Below are 21,965 nucleotides of genomic sequence, written 5' to 3'. Positions count from 1 at the left end.
TACATGTGTGCACATAAAATAATAAAAAATAAATAAATAAAATATTTTTAAAAGTTTGTCATATACTTACTGCAACTGAGAAAAAGACCCCAGCCTGATGTTTCTTCTAAATCACGAACTTAATGCTTCCCTTTCCACAGATCTGCTCATTGCTGACTTTTGCCCTTACTCACTGGACACCACATCAAAATGGTACCAAATGTGCCTGAAGCTGCAAGTATATTCACTCAAGTCTTTGGGCTAAGCAACACACTAAGTCCTGCTATCATGCTTTCCAAAATCCCCAAAGACAGGGTCACATGAAAGTAACATTTCTTATAAGGAAGATGGTTTCCCAGTGCCTAGGGGGAAGAAAAGACGACTGTTTTCTATGTTTTGTCCCAGAGCTCAACATCAGGCAGCAGAAAGGAGTGAAAGACATTCTGCATGCCGTGGAGGGGTGGGGGGCAGTGCCCTTAAGGTCCACACTTCCCCTCCTGGATCTTTAAAGTCCTCTAGTTTCAATATTCTATTATATGTAAAATTATTCCCAAGTCTAACAACTGTCAGGAATATAGAATCAAACAGTTATCAACTGAGATCAAAAGAAATCCAGAGGTAAAGCAATTTTATTTCTAACATATACTATTTCCCTTCCATAAAAAATCCACCTCTTCAATCCTGAGTAAATTTTCATCATGTTCCTCTTTTGAAGGAAGAAATACTTTATTACAACTAAACATGTAGCATGTATACAGACAGATACAAGCTTTCAATTCCCTCTCGTTTAAAAAAGAGATAAAGGATCTCTAGCTAATTCAGAGGGGAGTGGGAATCTCATTTCAAAACTAAATTGAGAAAGACAAGTCAATCTGCAACCTCAATTACACACCGAAGTAATTTACATATATAAAAACCATTTCAAAATTCAAAGACCAGAGAAAATAATCTTCAATAAAACTAGAGAAATTCCAGTGCACTTAAGCAATTTCCAATGTGCCTTAATTGTATATTGAGGGAGGAAACACACACTGTTTCTTTTTCTGACAATTAACAAAATCTGATTTCATGTCCACTGAAATATAAATAATCCTCAAAGTATATTTCAGCCTAAAAACAATGATATTAGTTTATATTTTTAAAAGTGCAAAACCAATTAGAAGAGATCAATTTTTACTTTGCACTTTCTCAGAAAGAACCCAGGATCCTTTCTTTTTATTCCCTAGGCACTTGACATCAAAGAAATGAGTGTGCCAAATTTTTCCTGACTTACTCATTATTTTCTCTCAGAAAGTTATTTGCAAAGGCAGTACGTCATATGAAAGAAGCAATTAATGGCTTCAAAACATTGATACTTATGAGGCCATAAAAATAAACTAATAGTCACTCACTTTATTTAAATCACACAAAAGCTTAGAAAGCATTCTCCCTAATGAACCAGAACTTTAAAAACAAAACATAAGCTGGGGATATAACTTAATGATAGGTCCTGGGTTTCATTTTCAGCACTGAAACAACAATAACAATAACAACAATAATAATAATAATACATAAACACTCTAGAATTTTTAAAAAATTCTAGTAATTGATGTAGCCTCATTTATTACAGAGACTGGATCCCAGGCCACCGCTCTGGAACTGTCGTCATCACACTTCATTAACACTGGAGAAGAACATGTTTGATTCAGGTCAGAGTTGACTCTTTTCTTTTTGAGACAAGGTCTCTGTGTAGCACCAGCTGGACTGGAACTCACTATATAGACCAGGCTGGCTTTGATCTCACAGAGATCCCTCCTGCCTCTTCCCCTGAGTGCTGGGATTACAGGGGTGTGCACCATGCATGGCGAAATTAGACTATTTCTAAATTTAAAGTTTTCTCATTTCTTTACCCACTCTAGGTACAGAAGATTATAAATGAAACAAATCCCATCATTTTATAGGAAATAAAAGGAACACAGGATGGCAAGGATTTAATTAGCAAATTCAGATTGTGGGAGACTCAACAGTAGTTAATAACCTTTTTGTTGTTGTTGGTTTTCATTATACTTTACAAGGGGAAAAATAGAGAATAGGGAACTATACATTAAAAGAGATCAAGAAAAACATGAAAATAACTGTGAATTATCTATTTTATCTGGACCTAAAGCCACTTAAAGAAAACAGAGCCAGGTGTGGTGGTGCACATCTTTAATCCCAGCACTAGGAAGGCAGAGGCAGGTGGATTTCTGTGAGTTCAAGGCCAACCTGGTCTACATAGTGAGTTGCAGGTAAGCGGGACCCTGTCTCAAAAAGACAAAAATAAAAAATAATAAAAATAAATAGAACAAAATAAATCCTGTAGGGCATGGGGGCACAAGTCTGTAATTCTACAACGTTGAATCCTGAGGTAGGATTTTGGGTTTGAGGGCAGACTGAACCACATAGTGATAGCCTAACTCCTACTTCATTCCTCCCCCAAATATGGACAACAATCGGATTTAAATTTGATGTCTAGGGGGCTACAGAGGTGGCTCAGTGAATAAAGTATTTGTGGCACAAGGATGAAGACCAGAGTCTGGATCCCCAGCACCCACACAGAAGCCATGTGGACATGGTACCCGCGAGCAATCCTGGCACTCAGGAGATAGTCAAGGGAATTCCCAGTTTGATGTCTCAAACTAGCTAGACAAGCAGATTCAGTGCCCTCCAGATTCAACAAAAGATCCTGCCTCAGTAAATAAAGTGGAGAGAGATTGAGAGTGGCCAGCTGACTTCAACTTCTGGCCTCCACACTCACGCACATACAGACCCATACACAGGCACATGCACACACACACACACACACACACACACACACACACAAATATGCATTCAGTGTTTCTCCTTTTTAAAAAGCATTCACGTAAAACTGATGAGTACATAAAAATCAAGTTTGAGGAGTGATGAGAATTACTGAGGGATCTACTGAGTATGCATATTAAAAACTGAAATGTAGAGCCAGCATGCTGTTTTTGAATCAGAAACGTCCCTAACAGGCTCAGGTATTTGAATACTTGGTCCTCAGTTGGTGGCACTGTTTGGGATGGCCATGAAATGTTTAGGATGTCTAGCCTTGCTGGAGGAAGTAGATCCCCACTGGAGATGGGCTTTGAAAGTTTGAAGCCTTGCCTCACTTCCACTTGGCTCTCTCTGCTTCCCGCATGTGGACAGAAATGTGATCTCTCAACTTCTTGCTCTGGCCACTTGCCATGCCTTCCTGTCATTATGGATTCCCCTTCTAGAGAAAAATAAACCCTGTCTTCCATAATTCATTTTCGGTCATGGTATTTCATCACAGCAACAAACAGTTACTAATACAGACCATGCGATGGATCAATAGGCAAAGGCACCTGCTGCCAAGCCTGACAATCTGAGTTTGATCCCTGGGACCCACATGCTGGAAGGAGAGAACCAACTCCAGAAAGTTGTCCTGTGACCTCTGCATGTGCCCTGCCCAATACATATAAATAAATGTAATAGAAAAATCTTAAGTGAAATGCAGCTATATTTACATAAATTAATTTTTAATTATAATATTAGTAATATCTGTATGTCTCTAAAATATTTTTATTTCACATGCTATCAAAAACATATTCACATGTTCAGAGATGCCTTTCGCTAGGAAAATCAAGTCTAGTAATCAACTGTTTAATCAAAATTTGATGGCTTAGGCTATGGCCACAAGGTGAGCACTTGCCTAGCAGATACCTGGTATGTGATTCCTCAGAATCACATACACACATGGAAAAAACCGATTGCTTTACTGAAACTATTTTATAATGATACCATTTCACAGTATGGTGCTTTAACTGCTTTATATAGTATATCTAACAATGGTGAGAATGAAAACAATATTCCTTAACTATATTATTTGTATTCAGCTATCATGATTAGTTAAATTGGCTACTGAGTATAAGGATATGAAAAGATGATTAAAACAAGTTCCCCCCAAAATCACAGAAGACAGGGGCTGGAGAGATAGCTCAGCAGTTAAGAGCACTGGCTACTCTTGCAGAAGACTGATTCAAATCCCAGCACTCACATGGCAGCTAACAACCATCTGTAACTCCAGTTCCAGGGGATCCCACACCCTCTTCTGATCTCTGAGAACACTGCATGACAGGGGTGTACTTACATACATGCAGACAATATACTCATACTCAAGAAATAAAAATAATAAATAAATTTTTGTTAAAAGTCATAGAAGACATTCAAGATAGAGGGAAAGTGAGTCTGTATATGCACGTATATGTGGGTATATGTTGGGAATATAGGTGTGTACATTTTACTTCCATATTAGGAAGTCAAGCCAAATACAGATCCTGAAATAACATTAAAGGATGTTAATTAGAAATGTAATTTGGACCAAGTAAAAACTTAAAAATTTGAACTAGGAAAGAGAACAGTAGAACTTTGATTTTTGTTTTTTTTGTTTATTTTTGAGACAAGGTCTCACGTAGTACAGGCTGGCCTCAAAACTCCCTAGATAGGAGAGGGTGATCTTGAATTTCTGCCCTTCCTGCCTCACCTCTCAAGTGATATGATTATGTGAGCCACCATGCCTCATTAGATCTTTTGGTTTTTTTTTTTTTTGTTATAAACTTTTCATTGTTCCTGATTTTGAATTGTATACTTACTTTCCCTAGATAATCATTAAATTTTCAAAAGCATGCATTAATGTCTCACCAATAGTCATAGCTCTCATCCCAATTGTCAAAATGTACCAGGAAACGATTGTCCACCATATCTGTTACCGTAGCAACACAGATGAATGAAGGATTCTTTTTGTCTACAGCCTCAAGCTTCATTCCAACTCGAAAGCCTGATGGGATCACTGTCTATGGAAACATGCAGATTTAATTAGAGATAAGGACACTTCACAACAGCAAGACCTGCACACTCTGCACCCTTACTTCAAGGACCAGCATCTATAGCTGTAGTCACATAATTTAAAAATCCTTGCCAGCCTCATAGTGGGGGTTGCTTTCAGCAACAATAAAAAAATAAAGCTCTGTAGCTACATCCAATTAACTATCTGAGCCTCAAAACTAAAACATTCATAACCTGTAGGGTTTAAAATAATTAAGTTTAACATGTTTTGATACCTTAGTTAAAAGACTTACTTAGGCAGGCAAGTTTTATTCACCATATAGTTCAGAGTTTGGCCTTCTTTTCCTTGATTACAGGTTGGAAAACTATTTCACACAAAATAAATACTTAATCAAATTTAAAACGTGCAGGACTCAGTACAAATTCACTTCCACTTCTGAGCAGACCTCTTGAGTACTCTACAGAAAGTAGGTAACCTTCATAGACGAAAAACTGCAAATTATTACCACTAACATAATACTACAGATAGCTTTTATTCAGAGCAGCAGCAGAACTGCTATTAGTGCATATTGTCATTCAGCATATTTGATATTTTAAGGAACTCCATAGATTATCTAGGACTTGCGACAAAAGTAGCAAAAAAAATTCATTGAGTTAGTGGCTTGAGGGACAGTAATGGGTAAACAATTCTCATAATCCTCTGTGAAAAAAAATCCTAATCTCAGAGTAGAGTACACGAGTATTTGTTATGTCAACCACAAAACATTCTAAGTCATTTCTACCTTTTTATAAAAACCCTTCATTTCAGAATGAAGTATATGGGTATTATTCTAATGCTTTAAATGAAACAAATGCTGTCTACCATTTTATAGTAATTGTGTAGCTATGGTTGCAAAAATGTAGAGTTATATCTGAAAATTTATCATTTTCAATTTTCCAAATTATGTATCATTGAGGACCAAAAATATCTGAGAATTCTGAGGTACAGAACTGAGAAACAGAAAAATTAATTGCCCTTTAAATACCAAAATACAGCCTAGGATTAGGCTGAATGTTAGCCATGTCTAGAATGCAGAATGACAATTCAGGGCAGTTAATCATATCTTGACTAAAGTCATCAGGACCAGCCATAGACCAGAGGTGAGTTTCATCTAACTGACCTTCCTCCAGGAAGATGTCTTGTCAGAGAATATATACTGACAAGGCAGTATTTACATTCTAGTAATTAAGCTATCTGTCCAATTAAGAGGTAATAAAGTAAGCTGATAGAGAATAAAGAAAGCTCGCTCATTCTCACTCTCTCTCTCTCTCTCTCTCTCTCTCTCTCTCTCTCTCTCTCTCTCTCTCTCTCTCACACACACACACACACACATGCTTCAATTCTTTAATTCAACCTAGTTTCTGTTCAATTTAATCAGAGATCATTTCTTTCATTAGATTTATACCTTCAAACCAGCTGACTGACATCTCTGCCCAAATGGAAGGCTTTCCCACTAATGAAATCTGTTCCCATTTGGAGGGAAGCCTGTTAGTGACATTGATCCCCCCATCCTCTCACTGAGTTACCTACAGGATGAATCTAGAGAGAAGAATGGTTACACTCTGAAGAGAAAGCTAGGCTGCAGAGTGCATGGTTTCTACCCTTGTCTGTTGATGCAGGGCTCCCTGGTACTGTAGGGGTGAAGGAGGATAAATCCCTTTGATTCCAGTGATCAGAATCAAGAAGCTAATTTGTTGGCACTGAAAGGTCGTACATGTTGTACAATCTAGTCCTTGTCAGCTATAAAGATGACATTTTACTTGCTCCTGTTCTAATTAGATCACAACTTGGGGAAGGAAGACTGCAATATATCAGGCCCTCTCAGAAATGCCACCAGAGGAACATGGAATGAAAGCAGAAAGACAAGCAAAGGAGAAAACGCATACACATCTGCCTTTGCTTTTGCTGCACTGCAAACAAAGCTACAAGCTGCAATAAAGGGACATGATGGTCCCTTGTGAACTCCTGCCTGTGAACTCAAACAGGGCTGAATCTATCACACTGTATGACTCTCATCAGAACAAGTGCTCCTAATTAAACAATGGCAACAGTAAAATATTCCAGTCAATTAATTTCCATGCACCTTAAGTGCAAATCACAACTAGATTTTATACTATGTTGGCGTCTAACATTCAGTAGGACAATGACAGTATGTCTATAAAATAGATATTTATTCATGAAGATTTTAAGCTAATTTTAAAGTTTAATTAAGATAAGAGAACCCTACCAAGGCAATAAAATTGATTATCGTTCCTGTTATTACATGTGATTTATCCTATGAGATAGTAAAAATCACTCCCTTTGAGAGGAAATGTATTTGATATACTTACTATGTTCTGATTTTCAAATAATGACTTGGGAGCAGCCTGGGCTTTGCATGTCTTAAGATAGGACTGCCAATTAAATTCTTCTTCTTTATATCCTAGAGTAAAAGCGTACGTGAACAGATGTAGTAAAATGCAAAATATTATTCAGTTAATTTTTCAATCCTACTTTTATCTATAATTGTAAGCTGTCTGAATCAAGCAATCAAATGATTTTTTTTCAATAAATAAAATTCAATTCATAGTCTATAACCATTTATATTCTAGATATAGGTTGTGCTTATTTTCAACAAATTTTATTGTCATTTTCAATTCTAAATGAGTGGTAATAGGAATACAGAAAAGGAGTAGGGAAGCAAATGTTTTGTACCTCGTATGCTTTGTATCGACTGCCAGGCTGATTCCATCAGCATGTAACTAGAATTCCTCAGAAGTAGTACTAGCAAGCTGGAGTAGTCAAATTCTTTATATTTCCCTCACCTAGTCTACTTTGAGGGACTAATATAAACAAATAGGAAGCTTGAAAAAAGTAATAGAAAAGGTAAAATCTTTTTACCTCATCACCAAAAATATGACAATTCAAGGTTTACGAGGAATTAGCAAATCTTTGCCATCACTTTCACAATTCATTAATGTCAACAATTCCTTAAAAGAAGAAACTGAGCATTTGACTGTATTTGCTAATGTGCTATTTTACTCACAATAAAATCCAGAAGGAAAACAGTTAACAAATCATATAAATATGAAGTTAATTTCTAGAAAGGTTTATACATTTTTTGGTACCTTTATCATTTCTATGTGTTTTTTTGTAAGTGCAGTGATCTGGAAATGCATTACTATCATTAGCTTTTTACCTAAAATGAAGAGATGGTAGCCCACTATAAAACAATCCTTTGGGGTGGGAGTGTAGCTCAGTGGTAGAGCTCCTGCATGGCATGTGCAGTGATCCCTAGGTTCCATTCCCAGTACCACAAAGAGGAGAAAGAGAAAGAGCCCCAAGATAGGCAACAACATCAAACCGTTAGCTTGTATTTTTGACATCTCAATAGTTTAAAAAGAAACTATTATTAAATACATAGGAGATAGACTCAGAAAGTTATTTGTTTTTCTTGGAATTTTTTTATTACTGTAAAACAGGTTTTTAAAACACTGGCAGACTACACTATAAAAAAAAAAAATCCCAGTGGGTATGGTGGTGCATGCCTATAATCTCACGTGACACTCAGGAGATTGAGGAAAAAAGGATGAAGAATTCAGGTCAACCTTGGTTCATGTAACAAAACAGCAAAGAACTCAGTTTGGGTGGGGTACAAATCAATGATAAAGCACTTGCTGAACATGAAGTCCTAAGTCTGATCCCGAGCACTTCCTTTCCTTCTTCCCTCTCCATTCTCCTCCAATTCCCTCCACTTCCATTCCCTTTCCCTTCCTTCCTTCCATTCTTATTTTATTGAGATAAGATTTAGCTATTGCAATTCAGCTTGGCTTTGAACTCATTCTTGAAGTCCAAGCTGGCCTCAAATTCATGATCCTCCTGCCTTAGCCTTGTACTAGGATTACGGATGTGTGTCAACACACCTGGCTTCTCAAGATTTTTTTATGTAATGAGATAGCAGTAAAACTAATTTCTTAAATCAGTGTTTTCAAGGATATGTATATATGTACACATGCATATATAAATACATATACACACACACATATATATATATAACAGAAATCTGTACTTAAAAGCTGTTTATAGTCAAAAAGTCATCATTTAGGTATTGCTTTAATATGCAAATAAGTACATGGAAATAGTTTATTATCTTAAATTACACTTTTATTTTATTTCTTTTACTTTAATAAACATATTTGACATAATGAACAATAAGTTTGAATTAATTATTATAAAGTCTGATTTCTAAAAAAACCAAAATAATTTAAGAAAGTCAAGTTTTACTAAACTCAAAACACAAAACAAAAAGTGACAGTACCTTTTGGAGGATGGAGTTTATGGCCAGTTTTCTCACACCATCCCACTGGGTGGATATCTAGAGCATCTGCATTTACCCAGAAGTCATAGCAATCAGAATACCCATCAAAGTGAAGCTTTATCCGATAGCCACAAACCTGAAATAGGTAAGCAGATTGTGTAAGTAAAAAATACATCTAATATCTATTGACATATACAAAAATAAATTAGCATAGATATCATGTATGACATGGCCTTAATGGAGATAGGAAGATGGCTTAGTCAGTAAGGTGTTTTCCATCTCACAAATGTGAGGACATGAGGAGACCCTGTCTCAAAAAGACCAAAAAAAAAAAAAAAAAAAAAAAAAAAAATGCCGGGTACAGTGTCAGGGACCTGTAATCACAGCCCTAGAGGGGCAGAGATAGAAGGATTCCTGGCCAACTAATTTTGCCCAACTGGAGATGGAGAGCTCCAGGTTCAGTGAGATATCCATGTTAAAAACTAAGGTCAAGAGTGATAGAGGGAGACATCTGACATCAAACTCTGTTCTTTACAAGTACACATACACATACACACACACACACACACACACACACACACACACACACACGCCTTTGTTCATTAAACCACCCTTACCAACAGGCACAGAAACAACTACACAAACCACAAAAATCTAAAGGCAATACTGTCAAAATTTGTTAATCTGTAGAGTTTTGGCAAAATCTCTAGTGATATTAGGAGCATGAAGCTATGGTGTTAAAAGCAGTCTTCCTGAGAATGAATATCCTCTCTATCCTCTCTGCATTCCCTAAACTGAAGCAGCACAAGTCACCATGGTAAGATGGCAGGTAAGCAGCTGGGCCCTCAGGGTCAGGGTAGAGGCTTCACCACACTGACTGCAGCAGACCAAGGCTGGAACATACACTGAGACAAGTCACTTAGTCCTTCACTGGAGGCTGCATTGGGAGAAACAAACAACCAACCAAAAAACCTGCTCCTAGTTCATACGTAGGAAAGACAATCTCCATGGAATACCAATATGCTTTCACTCTATATAACACTGTGAATATGCTTCCAGGGCCCTACTTGGGGGCATTCTGGGCTTATGGAGCCTAAGCTGGATCACTATCTTTCTTGAGTTCTTAAAGAGAGGGATTCATCACTCAATGTTCTTCCCACAAACACAAACATATTCCAAGAGAATCAGACCTCCAGCCAGTCCAGGTATACCAGAACTGCATAAGGCCCCACACAAAGCTGGGGACAGAGTACAGAGCTAGTACAATATTCCCAAAATAGTGAGGGAACTGTACAGCTACTGTCAAAAAAAACTTCTTTTTAAAAAATTTTTAAATGTTTTTATTTATTTTACTGTATGTGTATATATAACACATGTGCACACAGATGCCATGGGATGTGTGTGAAGGTCAGAGGACAACTTGCAGGAGTTGGTTCTGTGTTTCCACCATGTGAATCCCCGGGATCAAATTCAGATCAACAGGCTTGGTGGTAGGTACCGTTACCCACACTAAGTCATCTCACAGGCCTATGGAAAGACTTCTAAAGCATTCTGTTAAAATTCAACTGGCAGATCAAATTATACAAGATGAGTCAGTTTATGAGAAAATTATGTATGTGGGAGTCCATGTGTGCACTTATGTATATATGGCTGTATATCTACTTCTAAAAATGTACACACATTTATACACATATTTACACACACATACATGCTTATATATAAATTCATAGTTTAAAAAATTCAGTTAAAGTCTTAAAGAATATGACAAAATGGGGCTGGAGAGATGGCTCAACAGTTAAGAACACTGACTGTTCTTGCAGAAGACCTGGGTTCAAATCCCAGCACCCATATGGCTGCTAACAACTGTCCGTAACTTCAGTTCCAGGGGATCCAACAGCCTCTTCCATCCTCCACGGGCATTGCACAACACAGGTGCACTTACTTACATGCAGGCAAAACACTCATACACATAAAATAAAATATTTTTTAAAAAGAATATGACAAAATATTGATAATGATTTCTTCTGGGAAGTGAGAATAAAAAGGGGGGAGTAAAAAAAAGAAAACCCTCCTTATGTCACTTATATTTTAATTAAAATACATCAATATGTCACATATATAAAATTTACAATTAAGCTGACTCCTCTGAGTCTAGAGCCCTAGCTGAGAATGGGGTCCCTGGGGAATACAACGTTCAGGAAAGCTAAAGGGCTATTCCCATTCCCATCCCCACCCCTATCTCGTGCTAGAAGACGCTCAGGGGCCTTTTATCTACTGTGCCTTCATGTAGATGTCTCTACCTACAACTTAAGCCCCTAGTCATTTATAGCCTCTAGCTCACTTGTGGTCACACTGCTCTGAGCTTCTGTTCCTTGGATCACATCCTTGTCCTCCCCAGTCTCTCTACTATTTCTCCATATCCTCTGGAATACTGTGCTTTTGTAAACAAACAAACAAACAAAAAACTACTACATCCTCAACCCAGAGAATCCCCTCACACATCCTCTCAAGCCCTGCCTCAAGATTTTTCATTCTTCACCACTAGCTGCTATTCTCTGCTCCTCCAAGGCCTAGGCTATGGGGCTGAACCATCTCTTACCCTGGCTATCCTCAGTCCTACACTTCACCATGTCCTCACTCAAAACACTGGGCCCCACCTGACTCTTTCTCTCCATTCTGAGGACTTGAAGCACCTTTTATTTCCTCATCATGTTAGACACAAGCTCCCATGAATCTGATTCCCAGCAGGAACTACAATGCCTCTTAATTCCTGCAAGTCTAACCTTAGGGGTTAGAGAAATGGCTCAGTGGTTAAGAGCACTGGCTAGTTTTGCAGAAGACCAGCATTCAATTCCCAGCACCCACAAGGTGGCTAGCATCCAGTTCCAGGGGATCCGACGCCCTCTTGAGACCTCTGCAGGCATTGTATGATATCAGTGCACTTACAAACAGACAGGCAATACACTCATACACAAAATAAAAACGATGAAGTATTTTTTTAAAAAAAAGAATGCTCCTAACAGACCCATTTAGCTTCCTCTCTCATTATTCATAACTATTTTTTCTAGTCTTCTTTTTTCCTGCAGCTATCAATCCCACTAGCTCCATTCCTCAGGCAATTATTCAACGTGTGTCAAAGAAGCTTCCCTTAAACATCTGCTAACAATTAGGCAAGCTGCCTATGCTCAAAACACTAGCCTTTATCTAGTCTTCTTGTTCAGTGCAGGAAGACTCATCCTTAGGGTAAAGCCCCATAACCCTCATGGATCAGGAGCCCATCTGCTCCTTTGCCCGCTTCATGACAGGGGAGGGAAGAAGAGGGGAGAGAGGGGCAAGAAAAAAACTTAAGCACAAGATTGTCACTCAGTCTTAGGTAATAAATCCTCAAACATTCTTGGTGAGATTTAATAACTCATAAACTTTTGGATCACCAAGCAGCAACATGCATCAGGAACATAATATCCATTAACTTTTAATCTGGGAGGTCTGAGGTTGGGTCTTACAGACATGCTTAAGCAAAAACGAAACACAGGTATGAAAAGCTGCTCATGCAATACTCATTCAGTCATAGCTGATGCCCCACACCCCTTGGTACAGGGTCTCACTATGTAGAGTCTAGCCTCAAACTCACCATCCTCCAGCATTAGAGAAAGAGATGCCCATTCAAATGTTATGAATATGAGGATGCACATACACTCACACACATAACCCCCCCACCTACACACACAAGGTCCTTCCTCTTTCATGGCTAAATCTCTCAAAATCAACCCATATTTACTGAATTTTCAAACTTCATTCTATGTTCACATCCTTCACTTAAATACCCTGGCCCGGGACACCTGGTACTGCGGCTGCTCCTCTCTGGAGCCTGTGTATAGGACACCTCAATCAATACCCAACACACAGTATACTACAAGTAACTATAGTTATTACCTACAGTGATCACCATCACCCAGACATCACAGGCTCTGTGTTCTGTAGGAATCAAGATTCTTCATACAAATTCAGTCACTGAAAGAACTCTAGGAAAATCAGTGCCTAAGACCCCATACTCGTTTAGAGAGAAAGTTAAAAGGTCCATAACTCTGGTTCAAAAGAAGGCACAGAGCCTACCACAAAAGGAAAAAGAATTAAAAAGAAGTGTTCTCAGTGATATACTGGACCCATTTTATCTGCTGATATACTTTTTCCTGAAATTTTCAGTGACACCTCAAAATACTAAGGCAAATAAATAAATATTTCTTGCTGTGTTCCTTCTGTCAAGGAACATACAGTATGACAGTCTGTGGAACTAGAGAGACCTCCCTTCAAATCTCAGTAGTATCACCTTGAAGCTGTGTGGCCCTGTACTGATCACTTCACCTCTCTGATCTCTGTTCCCTTACCTCTAGAACAGGGATGAAAAAACCATGACCTGCACAGGATGGAATTTTTATGATGACCAGGTGAGATAAGGTACATAAAATACCAAGAACATGCCTGGCATGAAATAAACCTCAGCAGAGGACAGTTTTTCCCATTATTAAGCCCCAATAGTCATTATTTTATTTTCAGAGCAAAGAAGAGACAAAACTTACCTCAGCCACAGTGAGGACACAGTACACAGACTGATGCTCAGGGTCCACACCTTCTAACTTCATGCCCACTTTGAATCCATTTTTGTTGTATGGAAAGGACTGGTGCTGTAATGCAGAGAGACAACTGTGTCATTTCACATTCCAGCTGGTCGTGTGGGGTGATACAAACGGGAAAAGAGTCCTTGGGACCGGGGTTACGACTATGGTAGAATGCTTCCCTAGCATAAGATTCTGGGTTTTATCCCTATCATCTATCCACCACACACAAACCTCTTGTCAGATATTTAAATTAATAAATCACTCAAAAATTCCAAAAAGAAAACAACCAATGAATGATATGATAAAAATGAACAAAGACTATATACAAATCACAAAAAGGAAATCTAATGATTTTCTGCCTTTGTCTTTTACGTTTGAGTAAATAGTCAACCTTGCCCATCAGAATCACACAAAATAAAATTATACTAAGATATAGTATCAAAAAGCTCGGTGGCACTGTGCTGGTAAGGCTCTACAAAAGTAGACAAGAACATGTATTGCTAGGAATGAAAACTGGTATAAACACTAGCTCACTGTATCTATAAAACATTGAGCCTTCTGATTAAGCAATTCTAACTCTAGGAAATTATCCAATGAAGACATTCATATATATGCAAAATGGCAAGAATGGAAGCTATTCACTACAGCATCTAGCAAAAGATTTGAAAATATATGTCTATGTGTCAATCAACAGAGATCAAATTAAATTTTTATGAAACAAACATAAAATAAAATACTATGCATTAGTATTTTAGTGTAAAAAAATGATGAAAGGATCAGTGACCTGAAGTGAAATGATCTCCAAACTGTCCAATTAAAAAAAAAGTCCAAAAAAGTATGGGCCATCCATCACCATGGTGTTTTGGAGGGACAGGCCATGTAGAGTGCTTATATGTGCTTATGACTTTCTAGGAAGAAAAGAGAACTAGCAATAGTGGTTAGAGGAATAAGGTTATGAGGGGCATACTTTATTTTGTACTTTGACATTTAAAAGCATATGAATGGATTACTATCTAAGTAATTTTTTAACTTGAAAAAAGGGAAGGGGGGAAGAAGAAAAGACTCAGCAATCAGAAACACTTGCTCTTGCAGAGGACCTGGATTTTGTTCCCAGAACCCACATCAGCAGCTCACAAATGCCTGTAACTACAGCTCCAGAGGATCCAAATTCCTCTTCTGGCCTCCACAGGCACTCATACTCATGTGCATATATCCACACATAGACATAAACATATATACACACACATAATTAAAAATAAATCTTTTTTAGAATGCAAGAAGGTCTACTGTTACAGAAAATAATTATCCTGAACAAGTTGGTATGTAATTATGACTATGTTTAAGTTAAAATTTTCAGTGCTGATGTAGACATCCTAACATTCACTATTCACCATTTACCTATGTTCATTCATGAATATAATGATACCCACGGAAGGTTTATTATACACTAAATGATTTAAATGATGGGTAGGCAAATTTCAATGCATCAGTGCATCAAATCTGGCCCACCATTAGCTTTGTAACTAAGACTTTACTGAAACAGTCATTCCCACTAATTTACATGTTATCTATGGATGAGCTCATGTTATTCAGCCAAGTTCCATTATGCAATAGATTCCATATGCCTTGCAAAGCCTAAAATATCTGACCCGCTACAGAGAAAGTTTACTGGGTCCTATCTTAGTCCAGGGGCAAGAGCACCTATGTGGAACTATACCAACTACATTTTTTTTTTTTTTTTTTTTTTTTTTGAGACAGGGTATCCCTTTAGCCCCAGCTGTCCTAGATTCACCATGGAGACCAGGCTGGCCTCAGACTCACAGAGATCTGCCTGCCTCTGCCTGGGATTAAAGGTGTGCACCACCACACCCGGCCCAACTACATTTTTAAACTAATTTAAACTGCTTGTGATAAAACATTCTTATCACTAATACCACATGGTAACCCATTTTTAGATGTATTGTTACAAGACATAAATCTCCATAACTCATTTTCATTATCATAACACAGACATGAAATTTATCTAGTTTTCCAGTAACGATATTCCTCTGATACAAATGGATGAAAGCCCAGGAAACACTAAAAGTGTAGTATGTGTGAGTGTGTGATGTACTGTACTGTGCACACATTAACAACAGTTTCAACATAACACATTCACGCAAAGCAATATACCTGAGAAATTATCCCAAGTCATACTTTCTAAACAATGGAAATGACAGTATGGTTTCAGATGAGTATTCTTGCTCCTCTGCCCTTACACAAAGTACTTCTGGAAGGTTCCATACCTCTCTGAACAGCTTTGCAGGCACTGCCACTGCTTTCTCCTCTTCTAAGTAGGATGCCCAGCACCAAGCTTTCTTGCCTTTAGGAGGCAAACCTGAAAGGTAAGTGAGACTAAATGATGGAATTTCCAAATCTAAGAAAGCAATGACATGTTTTGTGACTTATGTATTCCTTGACCATTATCATTGCTGGCTCTCCCCTACTTCCACGGCTCATCCATCTCTATTCCTGGCTCCTCCATAGAAACAAGAACCGAGGAGTAAACTGCGATATACAGCCAGTTACAAAGGCAGAAGAAACTGGAAGAAGAAATCAAAGTATGCAAGCAGAAAATCCAGAGAAGCTACAAGCAAAATCTTCCAAAACAGGATACACAAAAACTTGTGTGTGTGCATGCATGTATGCGCATGCATGTGCCTGTTTCTCCATAACATCTAGAAGTTGAGGCCTGAGAAAGGACTAGTGCACTGAGTGCTTAGGGAACAGCTGCTAATCTTGGAAATGGGGGAAAAATGGTGTTGTGAGAGTCACATTCATAAGTACAAAAAGAATACACAAATGATAGAAGTAGAGAGGCCGCTAGTATCTTCTCTTGGATTATTTTGACAAAGTACAGGAAATAAAGGAATATAACAGCTTGACTGGTAGCAAAGTTGCAGGAGAGCATTTACAGGATACATCAGAAGAGACAAAAATAGAGCCCACAAAGGAAAAAAATTCTCAGTATTTAAGTGGCAAAATGATTGAAGAAGCAAGCCAAGGCTTTGGAATTTCATCCAGATCAGTCATTAAAAGGAAAGGAGGGAAATGCTGAAGAAAGAAGAGATTTCACACAGAGTAACTAAGGAATTTAATTTACTTCCTTTAATCTCAATAATACTGAAAAGACATAAAAGTCCTGCTGTGTGCTAGAGGCAGGTGGAAATAGTCCCAATTCTTTTTGAGGGATTATTAAAAACAAAAACAAAAAAAAAAAAACAAGTCCTTCCAAGCACAGAGAAGGAATGCTGGGTGGCTGGGTTCATAGCCTTGACTTGTAGGGAAGACTGTGACCTTACAAGTTGGGAACTGGGCTGTAAAGACCAGAGTATCCTCAACTGACCTCAGCCAAAGGCCTGACAGAGCAGATGCATCACTCTGTGGGGTAAAGTTGGGTGGAGGATACAAATGGAGCCTATATGGAAATGACCTGAGGTCCATGCCAAAGGAGGAAATGAGTCTATCCAACCAACCAAACAGCAAGGGGAAGACTTGAGAGATGGACTCCCCAAGATAATAAGATGCTGCCTCAAGGAAAGGGAAAAAGGGACCACATAGGGAGACTATGCTTGAGAACAAGCACAAAAACCTAACATCTTGGGACATGAACAAGAACTGAGGCTTTGGCAAAGGCGTAGAAGCAAGAAACACTGAGTTGATAGATAAAAAGGTAAAAACAAAGAAGGCATTCTATTCATTCCTGGTAACTACTTGAAAGTTAACTAATTTCCCTTTCTTTAGCTACTTCCTCAATCCTTCATTTTTACTGACAAAATTCCATCAAAGAAAAACAAACCAATTCTCTGTGACAGTGTAAAGAGCACTAAAGACTAAAACTTCTACTTATGTGAACTATTTTCAGTTTTACAAAGTTAGCACAGCTTTTCCTTAATCAGCTCACCCTGCTTTAAGACAGCTGAATCCCCTCGTCTTTTCCTTCGGGTTCTCTGGGAACCCCTCAGGATCCTTCCATCTTGTTTGTTCTCCTACAGTAAGAAAGGAAAATTTCAACTTTAAAAGTTTGTGAAATTAACCTCAGTGGAAAGTTAGAGGTCTGTCAGAAGCTTTTTGTTGTTCTTTTCTTCAATTTCACTTCACTTTTTTTAAAAAAAGAATATGGTCCATTTGAGAACTGTTGCTTTGGCCTGAGGTCATTTAAAAAAAAAGAGCCTTTCCAAAAATTGCTATCTGGAAGAACAGACACTGCTCCCCCCTTCTCAAAACACGCTCTGCTCTTAGCCCCATGACCACTGTGCTCTGGTGTTCCTCACACCTCAAGGCCTTTTCTCAGGCTCATCTGCTGATGTCTACACCCATCCCACCTCTGCTCCTCTCTAGCCCTGTGTTTTCAAGGTCATTTCTTTGTGTGTGAGGAGGGGTGTAGATACCTGTGTGTGTGGAAGTCAGAGGACAACCTCAGGTTCCTTCCATCTTTTGTTTGAGTCAGGGTCTCTACTGGCTGAAACTTCACTAAGTAGGCCAGCAGGTTCCAGGGATCCTCATCCCTACCTTCCCAGCACCAAGACAAGCATGTGTCACTGCACCCGGCCTTTTACGTGGGTCTTGGAGATATAAACTCAGTTCCATCTCCCCATTCCTCAAGGTCATTTCTATGCCAAATATTTTCACCTTCTATCTCTAGCTTCCTGTCTCTGATTCTGAGTGGCTGTGCTCAGCCACTTACTGGATTTTGAGATGAGTGGGTAACAAGCATCTCAAACTCATGACAACCTAAGGACTCCTGATTCTCTCTCCACTCTTGCCTTGACATTCCAGGTATTTGTTCAATCCAGAAACTTAAGATTAATGGGATCCCCGAGTTTTCCCTTTTTTTCATCTATCCTATAATCCCATCAAACTGTAATAAAATCTACTAACTTCTGTCTTCCATGGATTGCTGACCTAGTACATTGCAAGAACATTCTAACTGGCTTCCCTGGCTCTATTCTTACCTACACGCATCAAAGCACAGTGGTCATAAAGCACAAATCAAACCACAACATCCCTTTGCGTTTAACTTCCAGTGGCTTCCCACTCCACTCAGAAAACGATGCAACCCCAGGATTCTGGTTAACTTATCTCCTTGGCTTCCTCATTGCACTCAGCCCTAACCCTCCATGGACAACCAGGGTCTCCTGTGTGTATGTCCTCCAACAAAATGTGCTACATAGGTTCTCTGGTACACTCTCTTACAACTTATATTGTACAGAAGGCTCAATGCACAGAGTTGCCGCCTCACTATTCACACCTCATTCTTCCAGCTGCCTTCTTGAAGTCCCCTGAAAACCAAACTTAGAATAGTCAGCCAATCTTAATGCTCTACTTTAAATGTCAATCACAGCACTCAGGATGAGCTGATACCTCTCTGGTCCTTTTTGCTTATTTAATACATGCCCCCTTAGTGAGAACAAAATGTCTTTGTGAGGAAGGACCCTGTCTCTCTGCATGTCTTAGTCTCTTCCATATTTCCCTCTCACTCAATAGTGGTTAGCACATAACAACTGCTCTATAGTCATCTTCAGTGAAATCAAGATCCCATGTTCTTTGTTCATATAAACCCACCAATACCTACTTCAAGAAGGTTATTTATGTTTCAATTAGCACATTTTGAATGACTTTTAACCCCCAGAGGTACTTGATAGTTATATGTTATTTTCTACCCACTCACATGGTTATATATGATCTGCCTGTAATTTACCAAAATGGGATTGGCATTTTACTGGTGAGAAGAATTTGAGATTCATCCACAAAACTGAAGGCTGATTGTTACCTCTCATTCCAGTAATAAATTCCAGGGCATCCCACTTCTGAATCCTGAGGGAGGGGTACTATTACTCCCTACTCCCATTTTGAGATGAGGACAGTAAGACATGAAGAGGTATGTAATCTACTCACAGAAATGGTCCCTAACCCAGCATCTAGAACGGATTCGGTGACTGGAGGCATCCCAAGAAGCATGCCTTTGCCTACACATGGACACATAAGGGCTACTAACCATTTCATCATCTCTCTCGTCTCCATCCTCCTTGGAGTCAGCTTTCAAAGATAATTTTGGTTTTTTCTTCCGACTACACTTGGAATCCTCTTCCTCATTATCTTCGCCTAGGTCCTTTTCTTCCTTCTGATCTCTGTTGTGTTTATAACCCCAAAACAGTGACAGGAAACAATACCTATCAAACATCTACATGTTGATTATTGATGCAAAAATTATTTTTAAAAATCCCTCTCCAAAGGAAACATATTCAATCACCAGGAGACTATCAATATGTAGGGAACTTTATTTAAAATCATGTTATATAGGAGATCTGTCAGGGCAGAAAGTGGAAATTACCTTATATATTAACTTCAAAAGGGAACCAGTAATATATGTAAAATAGATTCTAATATGTTTATATGTCTACCATATCTGTCATCCATACTAATAAAAGAATCAATTATTTAGAGATAATTGTCTCCAGGACAATTCTAAACCAAGGACCAAACAATTATCAAGAATAGCAAATGCAGTAGAAGAGGCCAATTATAACTGTAAAGAGTCAGCCAACAAAAGACAACCAGTTCCTATGCCGATTATAATGTATGTGGGAAACTCCACAAAAACATAAAAATGTTACGTCATTATTTGTCCTATGCCATTATATGTGAGAAATACACCTTCTTGCTGTTAAACTGTACTTTGTCAGAAAATCCTCAAATGGATAGGTCACACACCACTCCCTGTTGTCACAGCTGATGTCTTCAGTAGGTCCACTAAGGTCATCCTATCAGGACTTACCACCTTATTTACTATGGCCAATGTTGCTGAGTTGACTTCTCATCTCATCAGGGGGACCTTTGTTCCCTATGTGGAGTTTTAACTGAATTACCTAAAAACTCCCAAAATATAAACAAAACTGTGTTGCCATTACAAATGTGTGCATAGCTCAGGAACACCTAGATACACACAGATGGGTGCAATCAAATTAACATTAACAGTGGCCAACTATAGAGACAGAACATCAGTAGTATAACAGACCAGGCATGACAGAAGCCACAAGGTCCAATGAATGGGTCAGGGGTTATCTGTCTCCAAAGAGAAAGTCTAGAACACAGGTATGAGTCAGGGTCAGATGTCCTACAGCATATTTTCCTCTGTATGCTCAGATACCATGATCTTGTGACTCTTACACCCATTTCACAGATGGAAGAGGACAGAAACCTACTTGTCTTTGACATGGCGAGCACAGTTCTGGCTGCAATAGCTTCCTCCAGAAAGACACTCATCTACATTGCCATACTGACAACAGTTCTCACAAAATTGAAGCCCATCTACTTTTGCTGGATCCTTCAACCTGAATGGCACCCCAGTTTTTTCTGAAAAGACTAGAAGATGAAAAAAAAGAAGAATTAAAACTACTTCAGAAAACACTCCATGGTGTATTTTAAACTTTCTTTTCTAATTTTGTTAGCAACACAATAGAATAATGTTTGTTGAATGAATCATTGATTGAACTATAAAATTTGGGAGGGAGAGGGACTGGACTTAGCATGAAATCACTCAGATCGCTTTTATTTTAAAACCTTCAAAAAGGATAAACCACAGATCTGCAAAAGGCTTTGTATACAGAGTTCAAAATAGAATGAAGAACTTCATTAGCTACTGAATTCAGAAGGTACCACTGGTGATCTGAAGTTTTAATCATAGGTGAATCTTTGATAAAACTGAAAAGGACCATCTATGTTATTTCATGCTTATAACATTTTGGTGATTTTTTACTTAATTGACAAAATCAACACCTTTATTTCAGTGTAATTGACCTGAATCATATTTATAAAAATCATTTAAGAACCCACATTTCCTCTGAATCATTAGACTAATCATTCATTCAGCAAACATTTATTAGGCACAAATTTATACTAGATGCTGATTATGTCAGTATAGACCTTGCCCAAGACAGCTCATAGTCTAGAAGAGAAGACAGGCAAGAAACCCAGTATCTATAATAATAAAAGGTGATGCATGCAGTAATAGAAGCATGAGCAGGTTCTAGAAGGAGCACAGAGGAAGAAATGATTCATTCAGCCTGAGATAAAGTCAGGGAAAGAGTTTCAGATACAATGCCACAACAGGCTTTGAAGTCCAAAGAGAAACTGATAAAGAGAG

The 21,965-nt window shown here is 38.4% G+C and overlaps 1 protein-coding gene across 9 annotated transcripts in view; it reads right to left on the bottom strand.

Moving 5' to 3' along the window:
• The window catches only part of L3mbtl3 (L3MBTL histone methyl-lysine binding protein 3), a 129,842-nt gene that overhangs the window by 76,378 nt on the left and 31,499 nt on the right, over positions 1 to 21,965 (bottom strand). For 6 of the 9 annotated variants that reach the window (XM_029560971.1, XM_029560973.1, XM_029560970.1 and 3 more), the window contains 8 exons: positions 21,025 to 21,184; positions 19,818 to 19,992; positions 17,724 to 17,808; positions 16,066 to 16,157; positions 13,742 to 13,846; positions 9,165 to 9,300; positions 7,198 to 7,289; positions 4,684 to 4,835 (listed from right to left, as the gene is read on the bottom strand). In XM_029560971.1, coding sequence (XP_029416831.1) covers positions 4,684 to 4,835; positions 7,198 to 7,289; positions 9,165 to 9,300; positions 13,742 to 13,846; positions 16,066 to 16,157; positions 17,724 to 17,808; positions 19,818 to 19,992; positions 21,025 to 21,184 — 997 coding nt within the window. The remainder of the gene's footprint in view (positions 1 to 4,683; positions 4,836 to 7,197; positions 7,290 to 9,164; positions 9,301 to 13,741; positions 13,847 to 16,065; positions 16,158 to 17,723; positions 17,809 to 19,817; positions 19,993 to 21,024; positions 21,185 to 21,965) is intronic. The other 3 variants (XM_029560974.1, XM_029560976.1, XM_029560978.1) reach the window with 1 other exon arrangement.

This window comes from Nannospalax galili, unplaced genomic scaffold (genome assembly GCF_000622305.1).
Source record: "Nannospalax galili isolate Female #2095 unplaced genomic scaffold, S.galili_v1.0 scaffold53, whole genome shotgun sequence".
Lineage (NCBI taxonomy): Eukaryota > Metazoa > Chordata > Mammalia > Rodentia > Spalacidae > Nannospalax > Nannospalax galili.
The sequence above is the reverse complement of the archived record's forward strand: the minus strand, read 5'-3'. Positions and strand labels throughout refer to the sequence as shown.